The sequence below is a fragment of the Pogoniulus pusillus genome, chromosome 20 (assembly GCF_015220805.1).
Source record: "Pogoniulus pusillus isolate bPogPus1 chromosome 20, bPogPus1.pri, whole genome shotgun sequence".
NCBI classification, from domain to species: Eukaryota; Metazoa; Chordata; class Aves; order Piciformes; family Lybiidae; genus Pogoniulus; species Pogoniulus pusillus.
Genome location: NC_087283.1, coordinates 10,222,209 through 10,248,379, shown reverse-complemented (window position 1 = coordinate 10,248,379; position 26,171 = coordinate 10,222,209). Strand labels below are relative to the sequence as shown.

Sequence of the window (26,171 nt, the reverse complement as noted above, 5' to 3'; positions counted from 1 at the left end):
ACCACCCCTCGGGACCTCGGGCTGCACTTAGAGGTGCTGCAGATCCTCCTGATGACACTGCACCCCACTCTGTCCCACATCCTGCAGCACAGCACTCCTGCACCCTCATGCTCTGGGACCTTCCTCCCCAACGTCCCTTCCCTGTCCACGCCCTGGGAGACAGAGGGCTGGGGGCACGAAGCGGGGAGCCCCGGGTACCATCTGCGGGAGCGCAGGTGGCCGCCGAGACGCGCCATCTGCTCAGCCACCTTCGGGGACAGTGCCGGCGCTGCTGTATTTTTAGGACACGTTTCCTCCCTCCCACCTGCAGCCCGGAGCTGCCTCTCGGTTTTCTAACAAGTTGTTTCTCTTACTGCTGGCTGCTGGGGAGCCCAGAGCCCAGCACGGGCTAGGGTGGGGTGCAGGGATGGGTGGCAAAGAGGACATTCCAAGGATTGGTTTGGTTGGAAAAGATCTGCAGGACCGTTAAGCCCAACCGTTAACCCAGCACTGCCAGGTCATCACTAAACCATGGCCCTCAGCATCACATCTCCACGGCTTTGAAACCCCTCCAAGGATGGGGACTTCACCACTGCCTAACCATGACTGCTGTGCCATGCCAGTCCTGGTGTGTCATGCTGCACCGTGCCACTCGTGCCAAGGTGCACAATAGCAGCTGTGCCATGCCAAGCTGCACTGTACCAGTCCTGCTGTCCATGTGGATGGACCCTGACACTCATGCCATGTAATGCTGCACCATGCTGCTTCTGGCGTGCTGTGCTGTGCCAAGATGCACCATGACAGCCATGTCATGCCATGCTGTGCCATGCTGTGCCACGCTGTACCAGCCAGTCCTGCCATGCCATGCTGCCTCCCTGACAAGTAGTGCCATGCTGTGCTGCAGCGCGCTGGCCCTGCCATGCTGAGCCTCACCACTTGGCCCCTGGCAGTGAGGAAGCGAAGCCGGTGCGAAGGGGAAGTTGTTGGGAAGCCAGCCCGGAATGGCTGATGGGGAAGGCAGAGCTGGGCTTGGTCACAGATGGTTCCTGTTGGGGAAGGACACGGCTGCAGCTGCCCAGCCTCCCCCCTCCCGCCGCATTATCACTGCCCGGCAGCTGTTCACCTTCCCCTCACCATGGGACACGGCTCCGCTGCCACCCCGACCCCAGCTGTCACATGAACGGGCAGGGCAGGCAGGGAGCGGGCAGGACACCCTGCTGATGCTCAGCATCACCCGCCCCAGCTCCTGCACCCACGCGTGGGAGTGGGCTGCCTGTGCTAGCCCCTGTGAGGCTTGCGGCATTGGGCTGCTGACACCCACCCCTCCTGGATGCCTGGGGGACCCCCCAGGCAGGACAACCACTCCTCCTGAGCCAGGGCAGCCAGCAGGATCGGCCAAGGTAAGGCTGAGACAGTGGAGGGAGGAAGGTGATGGGTGGTCTCGGCTGTGTCATGTGCATGTGGTGGCAAAGGTGACTCACTCTAGGGTCAAATCCGCCCCAGACATTAGGCAAGTGGTCCCTGAGGGTAGCACATGGCTGATGCCCCTTGAGGACTGGCTGGAGAGACTGGGGACACAGGGCTTGGCCAAGCTCATGTCACCAGCACCACAGGGCATGATAGGCTCGTTATCACAGGGACCTGTTTAGAGCCTTCCCTGCAATTAACCTTTCCATAACAAGTCCAAAACGAGTCCCAGAACTCTCATATTTTATCTACAGGGTTTGACCCCTCTGCTCATTGGATGTTTTGGTTCATTCTGTGGTCAGCAGCTTACATGCAGCTCGGGTGTGTGCTCCCATGCTTGCTCCCTAGCAGCGGCTGCATCCTGCCGGCAGCAGGTTTGTGCTGCCCAGCTCAGAATCTGACCCCACAGGCCCAAGATCCAATCCCACGGGCTCAGGATCCAGCTCTGTGGGCTCTGCAGCTGCTGCAGTGTGACAGCATCAACACCTTATGGAGCCGGGCATCTCATGGCCCTGCACTGGAGCATCCCCTGGCACCAGCAGAGCATGCACAGACCAAGGGGCACCCCACAGGCCAGCCTTGGCTGAGGGGCTGCAACAGCTCTGCGAGAACCTGGGGGGGTTCCTGCTGGGCCTGTGCCCGGCACGGGCAGGAAAGTGGCTGCCGGTTGAGTCACCGGCGTTTGTCTGCCCTGAGTGAACAATACTGGCCCTCTGCCTCATTTCCCCTCGCACACCACTGCTGTGCTCCAGCCACAGCCCCCTCCCCACTGCCCACGCCTGGCACCTACCCTGTGAGCTGGGCATACGGCAAGGACTGGCGTGATAGGGCTGGGTGCTGGGTTGGACTGGATGATCTTGGAGGTCTCTTCCAACCTGGTTGATTCTGTGATTCTATGATTCTATGAGGGTATGATTTGGGGTGCACCCTTCGTGCTGCACCCATCACATCATACCAGTCCCTGCTCCCACATCTCCCACCCGCAGCAACATTTGGCGCATCCCAGGTGAGGGGCACACACACACCCCGATAAGATGCCAGGGACTGGGCAGGGGCAGCGCAAGCACCAGCAGCTGGAAAGCTGCAGGGGACAGGTGTGAGGGCACGATTTGGGGTGCACCCTGTGCGCTGCACCTGTCACACCACACCACTCCCTGCTCCCACACTTCGCACCCGCAGCAACGTTCAGTGTATGCCAGGCGTGGGGCACCGACCGATAAGGTGCCAGGGACTGGGCGGGCACAGCGCAGGCCCCTGTGACCGGAAAGCTGCAGCGAGAGGAGCGGTGCAGATTGCTGCGGGCTGGCCGAGCTGCCGGTTGGGAGTTTGGCAGGAGGAGTGTTTATTTTGCCGGCCGAGTATCTCTGCTGACTTCCCGATCCGCCGGCGGCCGGCGCGGCAGCGATAGGGCTGGCGAGGCCGCTGCCCGCCCCGCGCTCCGGCTCGGCAGCACCGAGCTGTTATCTCCGATGCGCAGCGGGCAGGGAGGAGGTGGAGAAAGGGAAATGAAATACAACAGAGGTGGCACATTTTTTGCTCTTGATAACGAGCCGTGCTTTTAGCCTGGGAACTTGGAAATGATGCAGGTGTCCAGAGACAGCCACAATGTGTGTCGTGTCCCCCCCCCCCCCCCCCCCCCGCCCCCGCTCCAGCTGCCACGGCGCATCTGGACCTGGTAATGAATCCCAGACCTCCTCACTGTGAGGTTGCAGCTCCCCATGGATCAGCACTGACCTCTGCGTGGCCAGAGCCTGGTGCTGGGGAATTTTGGCCCCCAAGGAGGTTCTGGAAGCTGTCCCAGGTTTTGCTTCAGGGCCATGCCGTGTGCTGGAGTGGAGAGGCTGCACTGGCTCCCATTGATTTTGCAGGGATGTGAGGTGTTGGGAGTGCAATGTGAGCTAATTAAATGCCCATCCTTAGAGCCCTGTGCTGGCAGCTGTAGCTGGTGGGATAAGAAAGGCTGGAAAGTAGATGAGTACAATGCTTTGGGGGTGAGGTGGGCAGTGTGAACCCAGTGTTAGCCTCATTGGGGCTACCTACTGCGTGGCCACTGTTTCGTAGCGGATTTGAGAGCTGCTCTCATCCTCCCAGACCTTGGCATCCTGGCTTCAATCAGCAACAATGTGGCCAGCAGGGACAGCGACTGCACCCCTGTGCTGCACACTGGTGAGGCCACACCTCCAGTGCTGGATTCAGTTCTGAGCCTCTTACTCCAGGAAGGACATTGGGGTGCTGGAGCAGGTCCAGAGAAAGGCAGCAAAGCTGGTGAAGGATCTGGAGAACAGGTCTTGTAAGGAGCAGCTGATGCAACTGGGGTTGTTTGGTCTGGAGAAAAGGAGGCTGAGGGAGATCTTCTGGCTCACTACAACATCTTGAAGTGAGGCTGTATCCAGGTGGGCATTGGGCTCTTCTCACAAGGAACAAGCAACAGGATGAGAGAAAAAGGCCTCAAGCTGCCCCAGAGGAGGTTGGATATAAGGAACAGTTTCTTACCTTTGAGGGTCATTAAGCCCTGGACCAGGCTGCCCAGGGATGTGGTGGTCATCACACCTGAGGGGTTTTCAAAGCCATGTAGAAGTGGTACTGAGTGATGTGGTTTGGTGGTGACTTGGCAGTGCTGGGCTGAGGATGGGACTTGGTGATCTTAAATGCCTCTGCTAATCAAAAGTGTTCCATGATTATAGGATTGCATGAAGGTCTCAGATGTCCCAGGAAGTGTTAGGCACCAGGCTCTGAGGAGCATTCATGGAGGCTCAGTACCACCATTCTCCTTGGCCAGCCCTGCCAATGGGTGGCAGTGCTAGGGAGAAAGAAGCTCCCCAGGTGAGGGGCCAGTGCGGTGTGTGACTCTCCAGTGTGCTGTGCTCACCAGGGCAGTTCAGGGGATTCTGCATGGCACCTCACAGCAAATTCCTACTTGCCAAGGATGAGGCTGGAAGGGCTGATTACCAATGCTGCCACCAGGTCCTGCTCCCATGGGGTGCCAGCAGCCTCTCTGTGCACCCTAAAGCAGGAGCTTGCAGAGACAGGGCAGCACGTGGCCATTTCCACGTGGAAATTAAAGCTTTGCAGGTTCCTTGTAGCAAAGTAAAGCTGGAAAAGCTAGAAACGTGTCCCCAAGAAGTCCCCAAACCTTAAGGTACCCAGAGGAATGGTGCCATATCCCAAAGTCTCCCAGCGTTTGAGCCAAGCCGGTGATTTTCAGAGCCTGTGGTGCAGGGTGAGGGTGATAAGCAGCAGGGAGCAGTTCCCCTCTGAATGCCACAAAGCAGGAACGAATCTATCAGCCAGGAAAACAGGATTTCTTCTTTGCCTTTTAATGGAAAATGTGAAGGGTTTTCTCTTTTCTTAGTGGAAGCTGTGGAAAAGCCACAAAACCCCTGGGTCTGCTTCCCAGTGGTGAGGGAGCTGGGCTGCATCTGCTCCTGCCAGCCCTCAGCAGAGAGGGTCAGAGTGGCTGTGGGGTAGGTGGCTTTGAGCCTGGGGACCCCCGTGAGTGGGCACAGAGGGAAGGCAGGGTCCAACAACCTTGCCTTTCTTCAGAGAGGCTGGCGAGCAGCACTTCCTGCCGAGCAGATGTCCCCGCGGCGGATGCAGCTGCGGCGGGCGATAGGCGGCGGGCGGGCGAGCTGTGTCCCTGGCTCCTCACCAGCCCTTATCTTCCCGCTGCATACCCCCGCAGGGAAAGACAATGCCAGCCTTGCCACAAGCAAAATGCTAAGGGAAGAAGAGCTTTGGGGGATGCAGTCTGCATCCCAGTGTTTGGTCTAGGCTGGATTTAGGAGCTGAGATTCAGGATACCACCTCCACGGACGCAGCCGGGGCGATGGGACCGCCCGTGGTCGTGTTGACACTTCCCAGGCTGGCAGGTCCCTTTGCCAGCGCCGGTGTCCCCACGCTCCAAGCAAACTGGCCCCCATGCGAAATGGAGACACCGCCAGCAGCGTGGTGCTTTCATCATCGCAGCTGCTTGTGAACACCTGTCCCCACGCTGTCCCCAAGCTCTGCCTGGCATGGTGCCAAGCTGGCACCACTGGCACAGCTAGAGAGGACCACAGAGAGGCACCCAGGGATGCTCTGCTCACTGAGGGGGAGCAGATAGAGGTTGAGAAACCCAGACGCACAGACAGGGAGTGACACAGGAAACCTGTGGCATGGCTCAGTGCCTTCACAGCCAGACAAGCCTCCTTTCAGAGCTAAACTGTGGCAGGACACCACCTTACCCCCCTCCTCCCCTTAGCATGGCAGAGGAGATATGGGCACCCACCTGCCTGTGGTGGGGCAGGTCTGCAAGGGTCCCAGGTGAAGCAGGTCTAGGGATGGGCAATGAAGATAGTGAAGGTCTAGAACACAAGTCTCTTGAGGAGCAGCTGGGGAAACTAGAGCTGTTGAGCCTGGGGAAAAGGAGCCTGAGGGGCGACCTTTTGGCTCCCTACAACTCCCTGAAAGGAGGTTGGAGCCAGGTGTGAGTTGGTGTCTTCTGCCACAGAACAGAAAATGGCCTCAAGTTGCACCAGGGGTGTTTTAGTTTAGATATTAGGAAAACTTTCTTTAGTGAAAGAATGCCCAGGCATTAGAGCAGATTGCCCAGGGCAGGGGTGGAGTCACCATCCCGGCAGGGGTTCAAAGAAACGTGCAGACATGGTGCTGAGGGACGTGGTTTAGTGGGCACGATGGTGTTGGTTTGACAGTTGGAGTTGATCTTAGAAGTCTTTTCCAGCCTTAATGGTTCCATGGTTCTGTGTGGGGGTGAGGGGATGACTCACGGCTCGGGGGAAGGTGAGATAACCCAGAACTCCAGACTTTCACACCCATGCTGTGTGAAAAGGGTCACCAACACTGTGATGGCTGCCAAGGCACAAGTAGGGCATGGGGTTGCATCTGGTCTGGTGGCAGCATGAGCTGGTGGCACCCACTGCGTTGCCCCTAGCCCACGTGCACGGCCCTGATAGAGGGTGGGGGTCATGTGCATGGGAAGATATGGGCCCGGATGGCACATGGTGGTGACCATTTCCTGCCAGTGTTGGTGCCAGTTGCCCTCGTTTGCCCTCAGTGAGCACCTTATCTGCTGGCATATGCCATGCCAGGCTCCATGGACCCTCTTCACACCTAGGCCATGCCTCAGGGACCTCCTTTGCACAGGACAGGTCCTTGGCAGCTCTTTGAGCCACTGCACTACAGCCTCTGCCATCATAGAGAACATCTCTGCTGTTGAGCAGGAGCAATGGGTGATGGTTCCAACACTCTCCCACAGGACCAGGACACCTCATCCTGCCCTTGCTCCAGATTTGCAGGAGGATTTCCAAGCCCCGGGCTGGGGGGGATCCAAGAAGGCTATCAGATCCTGGCAGGACCTTATCTTGCAGGCCAACCATTGCTTTCCTGCTGCCACTAGCTCTGCCCAAGTGGGGTCGGTCCCATCATCCATTCCCATCCCTGAGCCCCACACGCGTGGCAGATGCATGGCCATGGAGCACTCACCCAGCAGTTGCCAGCCAGGAGTGGGAGGGGAGTGGGCTGGGAAGGGACACGAAGGGGTTAAGCCGGGGAAGTTTGCTGACTCTGGGCAATGATTTGAAGCAGACAGAAAGGTTCTGTCATCCATCACGCTAACAGCCAGATCATTGTGCTTTAAAGTGTCTGTAATTGCAGCGATACAGAGACTGGGAGAGATAAAGGCTGGGGAGATGCAAATGCCGAGGGGGAAGCACCAGACCCCCGCACTCAGCTGGGAGAGACCCGGGGAGCCTGGGGTCAGCTCTGCCTGGGTGGTGGGAACAGACTTGGGGAAAGGGATGAGAACAGCCCTGGGGGCAGCCATGGAGGCAGTCAGAGAGTGATCCAGGTCTCCTCTTGCCTATCTCAGCTTAGTTGTGGTGCAAGGTGGATGCTGGGGTATCCCCTCTGAGGAGGGAGCACTCACAGAACAGCACAAGGGACAAATCCAGGGCAGGTGCTGGACTCAATCTGCTTTACTCTAGATATTTTTTTTTTGTGGCAGCTTCCTCATTAGCCTCAGTTTAGCACTAAGTGGCACTTCTGTCCCCAAGCCCTCTCTGCCAGGATCTAGGGATCCCCAGGAACCGCGTGAGACAATTGTGAGAAAGGAGGAAATGGTCTCAGGTTGTGCCAGGGAAGGTTTAGGTTGAACATAAGGAACACTTGCTTCCTCAAAAGGATTGTCAAGGCCCAGACCAGGCTGCCCAGGGCAGTCATGGAATTCCCATCCCTGGAGAGGTTTGAGAGCCATGGAGATGTGATGCTGGGGGGATGTGGTTTAGTGGTGACCTGGCAGTGCTGAGTTAATGCTTAAAGGCCTCTTCCAGCCAAAACAACTCTGTGATTCTCTGATTCTACCCTATCCAAGGCACACAAAGAGTTGGCCATTGTCACAGCCACCACCACGGGCATGGCCATGGGTGCCCTGGGTTTGTCCTGGAGGCCAAAGCCAGCTGCAGGTGTGCTGGAAGGGAATTCTTATCTCTCAGAAGAGACCAGCCAAATTGAGTAAGCTGGCACAGGTGTTTATTTTCACCACAGTGAATTTGAACTTCAACAGACCCAGCTTAAAGGCTGCAGGTGTGGAGTGTAAATGAAGAAGACTCCAGCACTGGTCATGATCATGCTGTGGCCATGGGGTGAACATTTACTGGCCATGTAGTGGTCACACAGCCAATACAAAGGTCATTTACTGGATCAGGGGGGCTTTAAAGCAAGGCACATCCTTTTCCCACAAGGGAGAGATAAGGTATGGTGAGCAATTTTTTCTTGTATTAGGTTGGGTGCCTGGCTGGAGATCCTGCAGGGTGTATTTCAGCAACTAACCCACTTCCAGGAGGACTGTGGGGTAGAGGTCAATGGTCAGGCATCAGAATAGGTTACCCAGGGAGGTGGTGGAGTCACTGTCCCTGGAGGGGTTTAAGAAAGGTGTGGACATGGCACTTTGGGACATGGTTTAATGGCTGTGGTGGTGCTAGGTAGATAGCTGGACTCAAGGATCTTAGGGAGCTTTTCCCATCAAAGCTACTCTGGGATTCTGTGGAACTCACCCAGGACTCTCTAAAATGAAAGGTATAGAGCTTTTCCACCTTGCCTTTCCATTGCCATCCTCCTTCAAGGAGGCTCAGCTGGCCATGCAGTGGTCCTGCAGTGGCCACGCAGCAGTGGTGCAATGGCCACGCAAACCCTTACAGTGCTAAAGCCATGACCACAGAGTGTTGGTGCATTGGCCACACCAGGGCCACGTGCTGTGTGGTGGCCATGCAGCTGTCCCACAACAGGGGTGCCACCCAACACCCTGTCACCGGGCTGTGCCACAGCCCTGCAGTGCCATCCCCAGTGCCCAGGCTTCAGGACAACGAGGTGAAGATGAGTCAAGACAACAAGCACAGGGCCACCCTGTGCATGGGCAAAGATTGGCAGAAGGAAGGCAGCTGCCAAGCAGAGTAATGACGCCGAGAGGCCAGGCTTTGGCTGGTGGGGAAATTACCAGGGCTCGTGTTCCCTGGCACACATCATAGTATGACCTGGGGGGAGGAATATTTAATGCTCCCCTCACAGCTGGCACGGCCCCCAAACGCGTGTACCACTCCCATGCACCGCTGTAGAGGAGTGGCCCCCTGGCATTCCCACGGAGCTGGTGTGCCACACAGTCACTTTAGAGACCCTCACCAAGGCCAAGCGGAGTGGGGAACATCACAAAGTCAGGCTGGGATAGGCACAGGGACTGTTTCAGTCCTCACCCAAGCTCCTTGCAAACATCCCCGCTCTGCTTCAGTCCCAGACCCTGCTTGTTCCCAGCCCTGACTCCACCTCACCCAAACAGCTCCCAGCCCCTTGCATCCCCCCCGGCGAAACACATCCACAAACACCACCACCACACCACACCCCCCCCCAAATTTGCAACCCTCAGTCTTTAGCATCTCTAGCCCCTTGCAAACCCTGAGCCGTCTGCAAGCCCCAGGCCGCTGCACCCCCCAAATCTCGTGCACCCTCTACACGGGAACCCCCCCGCCCCGGTCCCGGTGCCCATGAAGAGCCGTGTCTTCGTGCACCGCAGGATGCCGTGGAGTCACTCATGTCCCCCGTGCGTGTAGGGTGCCCTGTCCCCGCGCCGTTTCCTCCCGGTGTCGTTCAGTCCTTGTCCTCGCACACAAATCCCCGGTGCGGTTCAGCATCCCCAGTGCCGTGCAACACCCACGGTGCCGTCCAGCCCCGTGTTCCCGTGCAGCCTCCCAGCGCTGCGTCCCTCCCCGCGTCCACACACAGCCCCCCCCCCCCCGGTGCCGTGTAGCACCCCCGTCTCCGTACGCCCTTCTGTGCCGTTCAGCCCCGTGTCCTTCTGCAGTCCCCTGGTGCCGGTCAGCCCCAGTGTCCCAGTACATCTCCCCGTGCTTTTCAGCCCCCCGTTGCTATGTACCCCGCGGTGTCCCCGTACATGTCGGTGTATGTCTGTCCCCCACCTTCCTCAGTTCCCCCCCGTCCCCCGGGGGGTCCCCGCTCCGGTGGCGGCGGCGGCGGGGCGCCCCCTGCCGGGCCCGGTAGAGCCCCGTCTAAGGCAGCAGCGCGGGCGGGCGTTGCTCACTCCGGGGCGGGCGGCGGCGGCGGCGGCAGCGGCGGCGGCAGCAGCGACGGGCGCTGCGGGCGGCCCGGCCCGGCACGGAACGCGGCCGCGGGTCCCCCCATGGCCGCGACGCGGGGCCGGAGGATGCGCCGCCGGGCATCAAGGAGGGGGTGAACCGGCCCCGCGGATTTACCGTCATCTGCACGCCAGCCCTTCATCGCTCCTACCGGTTGAGGGGAGGGGGGGGGGGAAACGTTTCAACCCCCCCTCCCGGGGCTGGCGGCCCCCGGTGGCCCCGGGAGCGGCGAGAGGCGGCGGGCAGGTGCCGGAGGCAGCTGCCGCCGCGGGGCCCCGTTCCGACCGCACCGCCCTTAACGGGGCCACCGGGGCCGCCGCCACCGGGGACCGCTGCCGGTTCTGCCCGCTCCCACCGGTCACTGCCTTGGGACTTACCTCACGTCTCCGCCACACCTCAGGACGGTAAGTGCCGGCCGCTACCAGGAACGGGGACGGGGAGGCTCCCGGTGCAGGGGTCCAGGAGGGTCCCGGTGTCCAGGGGATGCTCCTGGTGACAAGGGGAGTCAGAAAGTCCCGGTGCCTAGGGGATGCTCCCGGTGCCCTGGAGTCAGGGAGGCTTCCAGCGCCCGGCGGATGATCCATCTGCTTGGGAAATGCTGCTAGTGAGCAGAGGAGTCGCAGGAGCCTGGTGCCCGGAGGATGCTTCCCAGCGGGCAGGAGTTCGAGAGACTCCTGGTGCCCGGAGAGGCTCTCGGGGAGAGGGGCTGGGGATGTTACTGGTGCCCGGGGGGTGCTCCCGATGCACAAGAGTCGGGGAGGCTCCCGATGCTAGGGAGTGCTCCAAATGCACAGGCAACAAGGATGCTGCCGATGCCTGGGGGATGCTCCCGGTGTCGAGGAAGCTGCCAGTGAGCAAGCTAAGGGGATGCGACCAGTGGCCGAGTCAGCGCGGTCACCGCTGCCACAATCTCTCTGGCCCCGGGTCCGGTCGCTCTCGGCACCCATTGTTGCGGCGGAGTGGGAGAGGGAGAGCTAGGGCATAGCCGGGACGAGCGGGCACCGGAGCCACCGTCCATGCCGCGGGCAGCGCTCGGTGCCTTTCCTCCGGTGGGGGCAGGGTAGGAGCCGTCTGTCGCCACCGTTTCCCGGGGTTTTGGTTGCGCTTCCTTCACGGTCTCTATCCACGAACCTACGCGAGTTTGTGTGTGTGTGTGTCCCGGTATCAAACTCTCCCTGGTCGTGGCTCCCCATATCTGCTCAGTAGGAGAAGCGGTTTTCATCCCTGAATCCTTCCTCCCCAGACAGCCTGCTGGCCCCACATCCCGCTCTGATCCCACATCCCGTCCCTCCCTGGCTCCACATCCCTCCCTGGCTCCAGACGCCTCCTCGGCTCCACATCCCGCTCTGGAGCTCCTCCACGTCTCAGTCTAGCCCCACAGCCCCCTCGTGCTCCACATCCCTCTCCAGCCCCACAGCCTGCTCCAGCAGCCTCTTATTTCCATGTGGAGACACATTTCTTGGCGAGGAGGAGCTGAACCACTCGGGATCAGTGTGGGAGTGAATCCAGGGCTGGTTTGGGAAGTTAGAGCCACAGCAGCATCAATCTGTGTTTACACGTGTGGACGTGGGTCTGTGATGGGGCCGTGGATCCATGATGGGGATACGAGTCTATGGTGAGGCACGGGTCTGTGATGGGGACACAGGAGTGTGATGCGGGCACGGGTCTGTGATGGGGGCACAAGTCCGTGACGGGAACGGTTCTGTGGAATGGAGTTTGGGGAAGAAAGTCTGGCTTGGGGAGCCTCCAGCTCTGCCTCCACACTGCCTCTGCTCCTCACCACCATTAATCCAACTACCTTTGGCAGTGGCTTGGCTTTGCCAAGAGGATGTTTCTGGCGGAGCGATGGTGTGAGACTGGCACCTTGGCTGGCACTGTGGCTGGCACCATGCTCCCCTGTGGCTCCTCCATCCTCCCCACCACTCCCACCTTCATCTCTCGCTGCTGGATGCCGCTTTCGGATGCCTCCGCTTAAACACACCTTTTTGTCGGATACCTGGATTTTCGCCTCTCTTAGCCCAGCGAAACTTCTCAACTTTCCCTGGCTTTGGGGCGAGGAGCTGCCACCTCCGACGGCGTTCATTTTGTTTTGTCCCCTCGAGGTCACGTGCACGTTGACAGCAGCTTTGAACCCAAGCCATGGTCCCGTCTTCCAGCTCGGAAGCAGCATTTGAGCTCTTCCCTTTGCTCAGGAACAAAGAGATTTTTTTTTTCTGCCTTTAATTTAAAACCCAAAGAGAAAAGGAATATTCCTTCTCCACTCTTGCTCCTCGGAGACGCTCCGTAAACATCCATCTGCTCGGCAGCGCGGTGGGGTGAGCTCTGCTATGGTACGGGGCATGGAAATGTTGGGGAATCATCCCACACCTACGGGGAGCATGCTAGCAGCCCCCACTACCGGCGCTCCACCTGGTGATGAGCTGCCACCCGGGACAGACGTTTGGATCTCCGGATAAGGCTTGTCCCTCCCCACGCGTCGTGTTCCTAGGCAGGTCGGATTTTTTTCCAGGGAAGTTTGGAGCATGTTTGGTCGGTTGTTTGTTTTTTTTTTTTTTGCTGAGGCTGGGAGGCAAGTGGACGCGAACTTGGCTGTGCGAAGGGATTTTTCCCTGCCTGCTGCCTCCCGGCACCCACGCTGGCAGGTAGGGATTTACCCAGGGACAGCCAGATGTCGGGAGTGTTTTGTTTGTGAAACGTGTGACTGCAGATGTTGGCTTGTAGGAAAGGAAAGCTGAGATGGGGGGTGGGGTGGAGAGGCTGCTCTCCCATGATGCTGGCACGGGCTGGGTGCCAGGTTTGGGAAGGGAAGCAGCGAGGCCCCGTGTGGGTACAGGATTTGCCTCTAGTATTGGGAACTTCCAGCGTGCGAGACAAAAAAATCTCCTGTGGGCACTGCTAGGGTGGGCTGCCCACAGCCAGGGTGCTGGGGAAGGGGTTCTGGCATGTCCCACAGGGCACCTGGGATTGGTGGGTCTCTGCTGACATCCCCCACATCCCTTCCCTGTATTTTTTCCCTTCTGAGCCACAGTGGTTTGCCAGCATGGAAAACCCCTGGAAGGATCTGGGCTGCATGGTGTCCAGCTTTGCCATGGAAATGGGATTTCAGCTCTGCTCGCTGCCAGCACTGGCTTAAATCCCTCTTGTAATCTAGAGATGGTGCAGCTCTGCTCCATGGCCACCCAGGGATGGGATGTGGGGTGCTGTGGGCTGCTGCAGGATTCCCAGAGAGAGGAAGCATCCCATAAATGTGTGTTATTGCATCACTTAATGGGAATCACTGGGTTGCTGGTGAGCTGCTGCTGAAGGCTGTTGGTGGAGCAGGGAGCTGAGCCCTCTGGAGGCACACACCACCAGCTATGACCAACACCAACTCTGCTTCTCCCCCTGGCCAGACCAGCACAAGAGTTTGGTCAGACTGGGACCTGATCCTGCAGAGAGAGCTGTCCGGGGCCTTGAGAGGGAGTGGAGGGGTGCAGCCCGTGGGTTACACCACTGAGCTTGAGGCCAAACTGGGCTTAAAGGCAGCTCCTGGGTTCTTGGGGGGTGCATGCTGGATGCCGCAAGCCCAGCTTGATCTTCCTAAGCTGGACCATGGGTGGGAGCTGGCTACCTGCCCCATCAGGCTGGGGCCAAGAAGTCCTCAAGCTGGGGCTAGTCCTTGAGAGCTTTCTGATGGCCAGCATGGGCTGACACCGAGCTGGTGGCACAGAGGAAACTCTCCCTGCTAGGGCACCACAGGCATTGGTGCCATTGCCTGCTTCAGGGGTTATTTTTAGGTTTCCTGAAGCTTGTTTCTGCCATCCCTCCTAGCGCACTCAGGCTCCCCAGGGGCAACCCCACCTTGACAAGCCCACAGCTTTCCCTGGCAAGATGCTGACCAACACTTCCAGAAAGCATCCAAAGGATTTCCTGTTTATTTTGCAAAATTCTCATGTGTGTATATATATATATATATATATGTAATTTTCTCCCCCCTGTGTCATTTGATTCAATCTCACACGGGCAAGAATCACCTCGGAAAGGAGCTCATGGCTGCAAACCAGACAAAGAACCAGCAAGGCAGCAGCCTAGAGGCTGCGGGGATGCAGGGCTGGATCCCCCCTGGAGATGTCACCATCCTGGTATCAGTGGAGCAGGATCTGGCCCAGGATCCCCGGGGGAGCTGGCGGTGCCTTGGCGTTCCCACGCTACTGGGACGTCGCAGGGAGCTTTCCTCCACCCCCATCTGCCTCCCTGGTGCTGGTGTGGGGAGGGGAAAGTTTTTGTTTCCTCAGCCACCCCCAAAATACCCGAGAGCCTGCTGTGTCAATTGTCCCCAGTGTAGCCATCAAGGACACCTCTGGGCATAGAGAATGTCCAGCTCTGCAGCTGGGGCATTGGGCTTGTTGGGGGGGAGGAGGGTGACTGCTTTTTGGGGGCTGGTTTTGGGTTTGATTTTACAGGGCATTTTGGGAGTGTCGATTTTTGAGGTGTCCCCTTGGCAATAGGTTGGTGGATCTGCCATGGTGATGCACCCACAAACTTTTGCACCTTGGAAGTGGTTGGCAGCCAAGATCTGGGTGTGGGGCAGTTCTGGCTGCAGGGACCTCACAGGCAGCTCCCTGCCCCAGTGCAGGTGTAGGGAGGGAGATGTTTTCCCTTCCCCAGTCACCACCCAAAGTCTGCTTGTGCCACTTACCACTCTCCAACCATCAAGGCTACCTTCAGGCATGAGCACCCTCGTGTACGTGACAGCAAAACTGGGGTGGTTTAGCCTGAATCTCTCTGTGCCCTCAGAGAGCATTCAGCTCTGCAGCCAAGGCATTGCACTGATTTGGGAAGCCTGGGTTTGGGGGGGGTCTGCTCTTAGGAGACTGGGTTTTGGGGTCTGCTTTTGGGGTACCCCTTTGGCAGTGTGTTGGTGGATCTGCTGTGATGGTGAACCCAAAGCTCTTGTGCTCAGAAGGCTGTTTGCAGCCAAGGTGTGGGTGTTGCCTGGGTGGGGGACGGCTCCAGCCAAGAGCCGCCGGCTCCCACGTGCCTTCAGGTGTGCCCGGGCTGGCCATGGCACGCTGTTTGCTCCCAGTATTTAGCCAGTATATTTAATTTCCAGGGACATAAGGCAGCTGGGGAGCAGCGAGGGCGTGTGTGTGTATGTGTGTGTGCGCCCACCTCCTGCCGCTGACAGGATGGGTGGCACCAGGGTGGCACGCTACGGGCAGCAAGCACAGCAGATGCTGTGCCTTGTCTGAGGGGTTCATCAGGATTCGTTTGCCATCCTGCCACTCCTCCAGCACCAGTGGGTCAAGGAGACCCCCAACCCTGATCCATTGCCTGGTGGGGACCCCACTTCACAGCCCCTCTCCACGCTGGCTTGGCCACGTTGCCGCCAGCCGCTGTTGACTCACAGGCTGCGACGTGGAGTCGCGGGGCTGAGCCCAAGATGCTTTTCCAGGCAAGGCTGAAATGCACAAAATGTTCGACTTGTAAAATATGTAGCGTGAGAAAATAGCCTTTTCTGCTCTCCTCCTCGCTGCCGCCGCTCCCCTGCCCCATCTGCTCGCTTGGAAAGCTTCCCACAGCCGGGGGGGGGGGGGGGGGGGGGAGGAGGTTGGGAGGGGGCTGCCGGCACACGGGGTCCCTCGGCACTCATCACCAGCTTGGCTTGAGGGTGGCATCCATTCCATGTCACGGTGCCCAGATCGAGGTGTTGCCTCTTGGCAGCCGCAGGAGGGCTCCTGGAGGTGGCACGGGAGCCTGGAGAATGTGCGTGGTCCATGAGGACGCTGCCCACGGGAAGCATCCTCCATCCTCCTTCGGCTTCCCAAGGTTCCTGTCCCTTAGGATATGTTCTGAGAGCAAATGTGGTACCAGGAAAACCAGCTGGGCTGTGCCATGGGCGCCACGGGGGATGATGCAGGCAGTGCAGGCGTGTCCCGTGGGACCCGGGGTTTCCGAAACAAGGTGGTGTGGGATGGTGCTGGGAAATACCCCACCAGGTATCCCGGCAGCACCCGGCTGTGCCGAGAGGGAATCGCCGTGCCGGAGCTGGCCACGAGCCACGGTTTTCACCATCCACCTTAATCCATCATTATCTGGGCACATTTCGGATCCTTGCCAAGAGCAAGGTGGGAAGGAGGGGGTGGGGGGGATAGGGGGTGGTTGTAAGCATGCTTTCCCTATTCCCCTGCCATCCTTTTTGCTGCCTGTGTGTAATTAACAGAGTAATTAAAAACAGGATGAGTTAATTGGTATTCATTTATGTGGCAGATGTTTTTAATTGAGATACGAAACAATTTACCTGTTTACATAAACAATAGCAAATGAAGGCTTGTAAAACAGTGAGGGTGCTGGCTTTGGGGGGGCTTTCTTCTTCTTGTCTGGAGGAACATCCCACCCATCACCCTCCTGCCTGGACATGCTGCTACGGTAGGAGCAAGGGCTGGCTGGCACTGCCTGCGCATGGTGAGCCAAGGCAGCAGATGTGGGTCCCTGGGTGGCTGTTGTGGTTCAGGAAATGGGGTTTGGGGTGCTGATGGCCTACCTCAAGCCATGCTGGTTCTGTGTGGGAGGGGAGAAGGCATCGAGGTCCCTGCTGCTGGTCTGGAGCTGAATGAGGATAGTTGCCTGCAGCACATCCCTCTGGCAATGTCAGATGTCACCAGGATGCTGGAGCTGCTGGTGCACACAACACCGCCAGGGGCTGGGGGCAAAGCAAATCAAGATGTATCTCAGTATGGTGAAATCTGGTTTCTTCCCAGGATTGGGTGGGTGGGGAGTGCCCCTCTGTCATGGGACCTATGCCAGGACATCCATGGGCACAGTGAGGATGGCAGAGATGAAGGCTGGCTTGCAGACCAGTGCAAGGACAGCAGGTCCTGTTCAGCTGGGCAGCTGAATTAAGCCACGGGGGCAATGCCCAAATTCATGGGCTGGTTGGCATGACATGGCTGCCCACCTTGGGCCAGGCTGCCACTCTCCCCTTGGCTAGAGGAGGGAGATTTGTGCCACTCAGGGCATGAACATCCTGGCAAGGATCCCCGCTTGATGGCAGGAGTACAGGCAGGGCCCAAGTATGTGTCAGGACTGGAGCTCACTGCCAATGCTCCCCTGGCACTGCTGGGCACATCTGTGTGCCATTGTCCTCACCACTACCTGTGGTGAGAGCTCCCTGTGGAATGTGTCCCCTGACTGGAGCTGGCCAAGGCTGGGTTTGTTTGCATCTTGTGCAGAGGGTTTAGTTAGTTAATTGGCTTTGATTGCAAAAGGCTTCATTTGTGGTGGTGAGTGCTGGGGTTTGGATCATGTCCCCCTAGCCTGGCTCCCCAAAACGCGCACACAGAGCATGTTGGCAGTGGAATAACAACTAGGGGTGGGTAGCAGCCTTTCAGTATCCCTCTGGATCCCTTTAGCATCTCTCCAGCATCCTTTCAGCATTCCTTCAGCATCTCTCCAGCATCCCTCTGGATTCAGCCACCATCCCTCCAGCTTCCCTCTGCCATCTCATCATCCTTCTGGATCCCTCCTCCTTCTCTCCAGCATCCCTCCTCCATCTCTCCAGCACACTTCCATCATCCCTTTGACATGCCTCTGAACCCTTCCAGTATTTCTCAGCTACCATCACACTTTCTCTCCCTCCACATGCAACTGGATCGAGCCACCTCCAAGCTGCCTTGATGTCCCCATCATCCTCACATTCCTGGGCAGAGAATCAGGATGGGTGCAGGGCAGGAAAAAGAAGATGCTTCTCTGCAGCTCCCACCACCTCTGCCAGGCTGGCACATATACCCAGCTGTGCTGCTTGCCCACCAGCACTGTACACTTCCCAAACATGCTCCAGCTGGGCCAGCCTGGTCCCTGGCCATCTTCTCAGGGAGTTGTTCTTGGCCCAGGCGCAGCAGCAGCTGAGGAGCAGGAATGCTTTGCCTTTGTTTCGGGAGGCAGCCTGGCTTGGGAGGGAGACGGGTGGGAGAAGTCGCCTCCAGCATCTGGATTTCATTTGTGGCCATTTGGAGAGCATGAAGGATGCTGGTCTTCTCATTCCCTTTTAACCCCTTCCTCACCCAGGATGTCTTGCCCAGCCTGGGAAGGGAGGGTTGTGGAGAGTCATTGCTTTCTGACCAGACATCTGCCTGCCTTTTCCATCTCCATCCTCATTCTTTGTGCTGGCATATCCCTGGGTCCTGCATTCTAGGGCTGGCACATCCCTATCCCCATCTTCTGTGCTGGCACATCCATGGGTGCCCCACCTCAGGGTTGGCACATCCCTATTTCCATCCTCAGCCTCTCCCTGGCACTGCATAAGGCTGCAGAGAGCAGAAGCCACTTGCTGCAGCTCATACTCCAGGGTGGAACACGGCAATAGGCTCTTTGGGGATATGGGAAAGAGCAGTGCCAGGCTGGGTCAGCTGCCAGGCCCCAGCCCTTGGCACTGGGCTGCATGGTGCCATGTGTTGATGCCTGCTGGTATGCTGGGCTGCAGGGTGTCATGTGCTGATACCCTTGGGCACACACAGCTAGACTATACCACGACTTGGTTCCCACTGGCATGCACAGTGCCAACACCCAGCACTGCTCACGGTGAGTGCAGCAGGCTCACAAAGCTCAACTCGTGGGCAAAATGAGGTCAAATCAGGCTTTCTCAGTCAGTTACCCCAGTGGGCACCGTGCCCAGGCCAGTGTGCTGGGGGTTAAAGCCTTTGGTGTGACAAATAGGGGTCAGGCGGGGGTGTGCGGGGTCTGGGGTCCGGCATGGGCAGGCCCCAGGAGGCAGGGTGGGGGCCACCCGCTGCAGCCAGCCAAGGAGAAAATACTAATCCTTTTATTTTTATATTATTACTTCTTCATCTGGGCTGCAGAAGCTCTAATGGAAACCAGATGGAGGAAAACAGACACAGCCTCGAGCGGCTGGGACAAATTACCCCAAAGAAAGGGGAGGGGGGAAAAAAAAAAAGGAAAGAAAAGAAATAAAATGAATTCCAGCCCTGTGAGGCATGTTAGGGAATCGTTGTTTGCAGGGGTTTGGGTGCCCTCTTCACCCAGCACAGATCTCATCTCATCCTCCAGCCTGGCAGGAAGACCAAGATCATAGAATCATAGTATCAGTCAGAGTTGGAAGGGACCACAAGGATCATTTAGTTCCAACCCTTCTGCCATGGGCAAGGAGACCCTACCCTAGATCAGGCTGGCCACAGCCTCATCCAGCTTGGCCTTGAACACCTCCAGGGATGGGGCCTCAACCACCTCCCTGGGCAACCCATTCCAGGCTCTTACCACTCTCATGCTGAACAACTTCCTCCTCACATCCAGTCTGAGTCTCCCCACCTCCAGCTTTGCTCCAATCCCTCTGTTTGCTTTGGGCAATTCTGAGCTTGGGCTCAGAAGTCCCATCGGATCTGGGGGGGTGTCCCTTGTCCCCATACCCAGCCAGTGGTGTTTGGGTTGCAAACACCTCGGGGAAATTTATGACTTGGAGAAAAAACAAATGGGAAAAGACATAAAACAGAGGCAGGCCTTGTTTCCCCGGGTGCTTGATCAGCTGCATGGAAACTTTCCTGCTGATGGGAAGCTGTGGAAAAGCTGTTGGTGCCAGGAGTGTATCCATGGTTTTCCCTAAGCGTGGGCAGGCATACGGAGTCAGGACAGTGAGGGGGACTGGGATAGGAATACAGGCAGCCATAGGGAGGTAGGCAGAAATAGGGATGCAGGCAGGGTTGCTGCCAGGGATGCAGATGGGAAGGGGGATGCAAGTGGAGACAGTGCCAGGGATGCGGGCAGGGAGAGGGAGAAAGGCAGGAACCATGCTGAGGGTGCAGACAGGGATGCTGCCAGGGATGCAGATGGGAACAGGGATAGTGCTGGGGTTGAAGACAGAGGTGGGAGTGCTTGAAGGGACTGTGCTGAAGGTGCAGGCAGGGATGCTGCCAGGGATGCAGACAGGAAGAGGAATTCAGGTGGGGACAGTGCTGAGGGTGCAGGGATGAGGAACAGGAATGCAGAGTGGGATAATGCCAGGGATGCAGATGGGAACAGGGATGCAGGTGGTGGCAGTTCTGGGCTTGCAAACAAGAACATGAACAGCCCACAGGGACAGTGCCAGGGCTGCAGAGAGGGACCACTTCAGGGAGGCAGGCAGGGAGAGGCAAACACCTCACACCTGCAGCCTCCTCACTCCCTCCAGGAAGTGGCAGCGCCAAGCCCACTGGCACAGCCCCTCTGCAGTGCAGCTGGCGCAGGTGTCCTTACCTGGGCCAGCTGCCATGTTGTCCTCAAGCTGCCACACTGTCCCTAAGCTGCCATGGCTTGTCCCTGTGCCCAGCAGTTGCTACATGGCAAGCTGGGACCTTGGACTGAGCACAGGGAAAGTTACAGCACCGGTGGTGTGAAGGGCATGTGCAAGGCCTTGCTGCACCACATTTGGTGTGCAGTGCCTCACAGTGCCTTGGCAGAAGTGAGGAGGGTGAGGGGATGACAATGATGCCCATGCAGAGCCCTGTGAGATGAGAAGGTGTTGGCCCTGCCTGCTGCATGCAGAGGAGATACTAGCTGGGCTTTGTCAAGCTGGGCAGAGGGTGATGCCCTGGGGATGTCAAGCCCAGAAGAGATCATGTGGGCACCCAGTAGAGGCAGCCACCCAGTCTGGGGCATGCTCTGTGTGTATGCTCATGGCTCATCCTTCGTTGTTGGGGCTGGATCCTGCTCTGCTGATTCACAAGGCTGGAGAAGCCTTGCCCAGAGATGAGCACATCTACAAAAAGGTTTTTTGAAGCACCCCTTTTCTTTTGGGATGCCCTGTAAAGAATCTGCTGGTTTACAGGGTGCTGCTTGGCCTGGAGGTTTCTCCTGAGGCTGGAGCAGGAGAGGGGAGCAAGGAGAGAGAAACTGGAACATGCACATCGAGTCATTAAGGTTGGAAAAGACCTCTAAGATTATTTAGTCCAACCTTCTATCCAGCACCTCCATGACCACTAGGCCACATCCCAGAGTGCCACATCTACAGGTTTTTTAGCACCTCCAGGGATGGTGACTCCACTACCTTCCCAAGTAGCCTGTTTCAAGGACTCACCACTCTTTCAGTAAAGAAATATTTCCTACTATCCAACCTAAATCTCCCCTGGTGCAGCTTGAGGCCTTTTCCTTTTGTCCTGTTGTTCATTACCTGAGAGATCAGGTCAGCACCAGCCTCACTACAACCTCCTTTCAGGGAGCTGTAGAGAGCAATGTGGTCTCCTCTCAATCTCCTCTTCTGCAGGCTAAACTATCCCAGCTCACTCAGCTTCTCCTCATATGACCTGCTTGCCAAAACCCAAGCAGCCCCAGGACTGCTGTGTGCCATGGGCATGCTGGGGTGCTCCCATGGTGCTGCAACCACCAGGATGCTTTTGGCCCTTGCCACCACCTCTCCCACCTCCTGGTCCTCCAAGCACGGTGCTGGCTGCTTCACAAGGCCCAGTAGTGTCTTGCTGGGGCTGTGGCCCTGGATTTATTTGCCCAGGACAATGTGCTCTGGCATGGTCCAATTAATCTCACACCAGCTGTAGTGGATTAAGCATGAATATTAGATGAGAATTCAGCAGCCCTGCCTGGAGGGGAGTGTGCAGGGGCACAGCAGGGACCCCAGGGCTGGGGGTGACCGTGGTGGCCACTTCCTTCTTTGGCTGGGCTTGGTGGCAGCAGTGACATGGGCTTGGGCACCCTGACAGATCACCACAGCTGCCCACACTTGTGGCCACCCATCGCAGCAGCAAAAGGACTGAAACCTTTCACTGGGACCATGCTGCTGCCATCCTGAGGGGATGGTGCTGGCGTGATTCCCATGGGAATGCCGCTGCTGGGTGTTATCTGGGGTGGCAGACGCGTGGTGGTGGGAGGGAGGCAGTGATGTTGGAGGGGAGCCCAGCACGGTACTGGTGGGGACCTGTGTGCTCCCTGGTTTACAGGATCAAGTGCCTTGTGGGGCTTCCCAGGGCTGAGAGGGGACAGTCACTGCTGCGTTGTGCCATCACCACTGCCACCAAGCAGTGTCTCTCAGGAACTCAGGATTTCCTGCCTGGATGTAATCCTTGCCTGGTTTTACAGCAGCCCTGTGCACGGCTGCTGGGGGTGGTGAGGGGTCAGCAGGCAGCCAAGGATGTCTGAGACATGGGCAGGAGGGTGCCAGAATGTGACAGTGATGGCTTTGCAGGGACACAGGCACTGCTCGTGGGCTGGGCCGTGTCCTGTGTGAGGGGCAGAGTTGGTGCTGCAAAGGCAGAGTGGTGCCCTACCCTGTCCCCACCACCCTGCATCCATGCCGGGCACAGGGCACCATCCCCACCCTCCTGCAGGCACACAGAGCACTGGGCACCATCCCCACTGCCCAAGCTCTGCCCAGGGTGAGGGTTGCTGCCATCCTGCACTGGAGGGCAGAGCTGCTCAGGCCATCTTGTGGTCCCCAAGGATTCTTTCTGCCCCTGCGCCCTGTTCAGGGGGAAAGCGTGGCACTGCCTGGCACAGCTTGCTCACTGCCCTCTCCCCACAGACACGGCGGGGACGCAGGCCGCCACCATGCCCGACTCGCCGGCGGACATGAAGACGCAGCCCAGGGCCACGCCACCCAGCATGCCTCCGCCGCCACCGACCGTCACGCAGGGAGCCACCCGCCACCCCTCCTTCACGCCAAGCACCAGTGAGTACCAGGCTGCCAGCGTGGACGGGGATGAGGTGCCAGGCAGGGAGGCTGCCAGGCTCCCTTTGCCTCCGGATCACAGACTGTGCCCGGGATCAAGAGCATCCTCAGCCCCCTGCGTGTTGCTGGCTGTGCCGTGGGGTGCCATCACTTGTCCTTGCACTGCAGAAGGTCTTTGGCCATCAGGCTCCGAGCCATGGCTCATTCACGTGTCCATGGGGAGCACCACAGCACTGCCCATTGCCAGCAGTGCTCTGTGAGGTGCTTGGTGATGGGGACACAGGCACCGAACAGTGGCAGAGAGCAGTGTGTGCCTCTGGCTGCTGCCTCCTGCTAGGAGGTGGCTGGAGGCTGCTGTGGACTGGAGCAGTCTCCACAGGTTGGAGGTGATCCTTTTGGGAGCATGTGGAGACCTGCCTGCCCATCCACGTGTGGCAGCTGGCAGTGGCAGGGTGGTGTCATGGCTGGCTGCAGTGGCAGGGCCCTTCTTGCCCTGCCTAGGCCTTGGTGTAGTGGCATCAGGAGACTTGGTGAGGACTTCAAGGTTTCAGGCTCTGTAGCACTGGGTGAGGCTTGACATGCTGGTTGCACTGGAGGCACATGGGCCTGTTGCATGCTGAGGACTAGTCCCTGTGTGGGTGTCACCACTCTGGCACAATGCATTGGGATGCAAGGGACCCTTGGAGGCCATGTAGTCCAAGCCCCCTGCAACGAGCATCTTTACCAGGATCAAGCTGCTCAGGTACACATCAACTTTGACTGTGAATATCTCCCAGGATATGGCCTCCATCACCTCTCTGGGCAACCTGTTCCAGTATTTCACTGCCCTCATTGTGAAGAACTTCCTCTCAATGTCCAAGGATCCAGGTGGGCTGTGGCTGAGGCTGGTCGCCCTGGTAAGAACAGTGGTGGCCATGGTGACAGATGCTGCAGTTTCACCAAGACATACCCTGGGCTCGAGTGCATGCAGAGGATTTTCTTGTAGCTATTTCTCACTTAGAAACCCCAAAAGGGAAGAAAATACCCCCAAACCACCCCATTGAGCTACAGCCCTCAGCAACACTCCCCACGGTGACCCTGCCTCTTTAATTGGAAGCAAGCTTGTGCTCGCTTTGCTCTCAGGGCTTTGGCTTTTAATCCCAGCCCTGTGGCAGACGTGGGGCAGGGGCAGGTAGTAGCTGCTCAGCATCTTTTGGCTGTTCTTGGTCTCAGGGAGCTGTTGCAGGGCCGAACTGCAGGTCCTGAGAGGCAGGGAGCACATTAGCTAAGCATCCCCCGAACCCTCCCTCCAGGCACGGTGGGATGCAGGGAGCCGGCTGACATCCCGCAGCAGGCGTGCGCATGCCGTGCCCACCACTGAGGAGGAAGGGGTCGTGCCCTAGCTGGGACCCCTGGCGGAGAGCTGCCCGCTCTGCTCTCTCATCATAGCGTGTTTTATTTTGCTTGCAGATCGAGACGCTGGCCCTCCGACGTTTCTGCCTCGCGGCCGTTTTCATGGTTGCTTGAAATGGTCGATGGTCTGTCTTTGTAAGTAAAATGAAACACTGCTCTCATGAGAGACCGAGCCACAGCTCTGGCCCCCTCCCCAGCCTCCAGCAGCTGCGAGGTCCCGCGGGGGGCTCAGGCAGGGCTTGCTGTTTCCCCCTCGCCCTCTCACACACACACCCCCCCGCCCCGTTGTCAGCCCCTTGCCCTGCCCCGGTGGGTCACGGGGATATGAACCCCCGTCCCCATCCTGGCCGAGGGACATGTGCGAGGGCTAACTTAGTGCCGCACCTGTCGTGGGAATAAAAGCAGTTGTGGCTGGCGGGTTATTTTGGGCACCTCTTTAGCTGGGCGGCTGACCCTGCCCAGCTGGAGAAGCACCAAAGCAGGCAGGGCGGCACAGGCAAGGTTAGTGCGGTCCCGGGCGCCCGGCGGTGCCCTGGGGGAAGGCGCGGTGCATGCCCGGGTGCCACGCGGTCGGGCGATGGGGTGATGTGTGCTGGCCGTGGAGAGGCTCCTGAGCTAGTGTGGTCTGTGTGAGAGGGATGGCACTCCCCCAGGATGTCCCCTCCGTGGTGCCCTGGCGTGGGGTAATGCAGGAAGATCCCATCCTTGCTGCCTGGGCAGCAGGGCTGGAGGTGACAACATGCTGCAAGGCAGGATGGGCTCTGTGGGAAATGACTGGTGGCTGCTCTCTGGGGGTGCTGAGTAGCTTCCAGTAGGACGGGATGGAGCTCCTTCTCTTGGCTGCCTTGAATGCTGAGGAGCAGGATCAGGCCCTCACTGTGCTGGGGCATGCACTGGATCCCATCCCTCCCTACAGCCTTGCACAACACCAAGGGCTGGTCCAGGATGTGACCTCAAGGATGCAAGAGCATCCCAAAGCCTCTCAGGTAGTGCCAGCTCAGCAGTACCCATCAGGATGCTTCATGCCCCCCATCCCAGCCTTGTGCTACTGGTGCCAGGACACAGCCACCAGCTCTGACCTCCCATCCTGTCTCTCTTCACAGTGATGAATGGGAGCAGCCACTCACCAACTGCCGTCAATGGGGCCCCATCCACTCCCAATGGGTTCAGCAACGGGCCAGCCACCTCCTCCACTGCCTCCCTGTCCACCCACCAGCTGCCCCCGGCCTGTGGTGCCCGCCAGCTCTCCAAGCTCAAGCGTTTCCTCACCACGCTGCAGCAGTTTGGCAATGACATCTCCCCTGAGATCGGGGAGCGGGTGCGGACCCTCGTGCTGGGGCTCGTGGTACGTCTGATGGGCTCGAGGGGGTGGGGGGGTGATGCCATGTCTGGGGCTCCTGCATTCACCTTGTGGGCTGGAGAATCACAGAGTCATTGAGGCTGGAAAAGACCTCTAAGATCATCGAGTCCAATCACCAACCCAACACCACCATGACCACTAAGCCACGTCCCCAGGTGTCACGTCTGTGTGGTTTTTGAGTCTCTCCAGAGATGGTGACTCCACCACCTGCCTGGGCAGCCTGTTCCAATCCCTGTTCAAAATACCCAACCCAATCTGTCCCCACAGAACTCCACTCTTACCATTGAGGAGTTCCACGCCAAGCTTCAGGAGGCCACCAACTTCCCGCTGCGACCCTTCGTCATCCCCTTCCTCAAGGTGGGTGCCATGGGAACGTCAACACTGCCTGGAAAGGGAGATCTGGGGGGATGTTTTTGGGGGGGCCAGGACTGACAGCTGCTTGTGGGGCTGCCCATGTGCCCCTCACCGCACATGTCCCCTCACATGTGTGGAGTCACCCGAGGCCAAGGCTGTTTGCAATATCTCAAGGGGTTCAGCCCAGCCACTTAACCATATGCAATCCTTTAAACCCATTCTTGCCCTCCCCCCCCCCCCCTTCGTCTTTTAATTTGCCTTTTAATTTCATGCTGACTCAGCACTGTCACCCCACTCTGGATTCGCTGACCACTGGCACCAGTGCTGCTGGCAG

The 26,171-nt window shown here is 58.4% G+C and overlaps 1 protein-coding gene across 3 annotated transcripts in view; it reads left to right on the top strand.

The window, feature by feature from the left end:
* The first annotated feature begins 1,358 nt into the window (after positions 1-1,358).
* CBFA2T3 (CBFA2/RUNX1 partner transcriptional co-repressor 3) overlaps positions 1,359-26,171 on the top strand; it is a 34,103-nt gene continuing 9,290 nt past the window's right edge. The window contains exons 1-5 of one of the 3 annotated variants that reach the window (XM_064160126.1): positions 1,359-1,379; positions 22,585-22,731; positions 24,181-24,258; positions 25,227-25,468; positions 25,751-25,840. In XM_064160126.1, coding sequence (XP_064016196.1) covers positions 22,611-22,731; positions 24,181-24,258; positions 25,227-25,468; positions 25,751-25,840 — 531 coding nt within the window. In that variant the 5' untranslated portion in view covers positions 1,359-1,379; positions 22,585-22,610. Of the gene's footprint in view, positions 1,380-10,085; positions 10,490-22,584; positions 22,732-24,180; positions 24,259-25,226; positions 25,469-25,750; positions 25,841-26,171 lie in introns of those variants that run through there. The other 2 variants (XM_064160127.1, XM_064160128.1) reach the window with 2 other exon arrangements.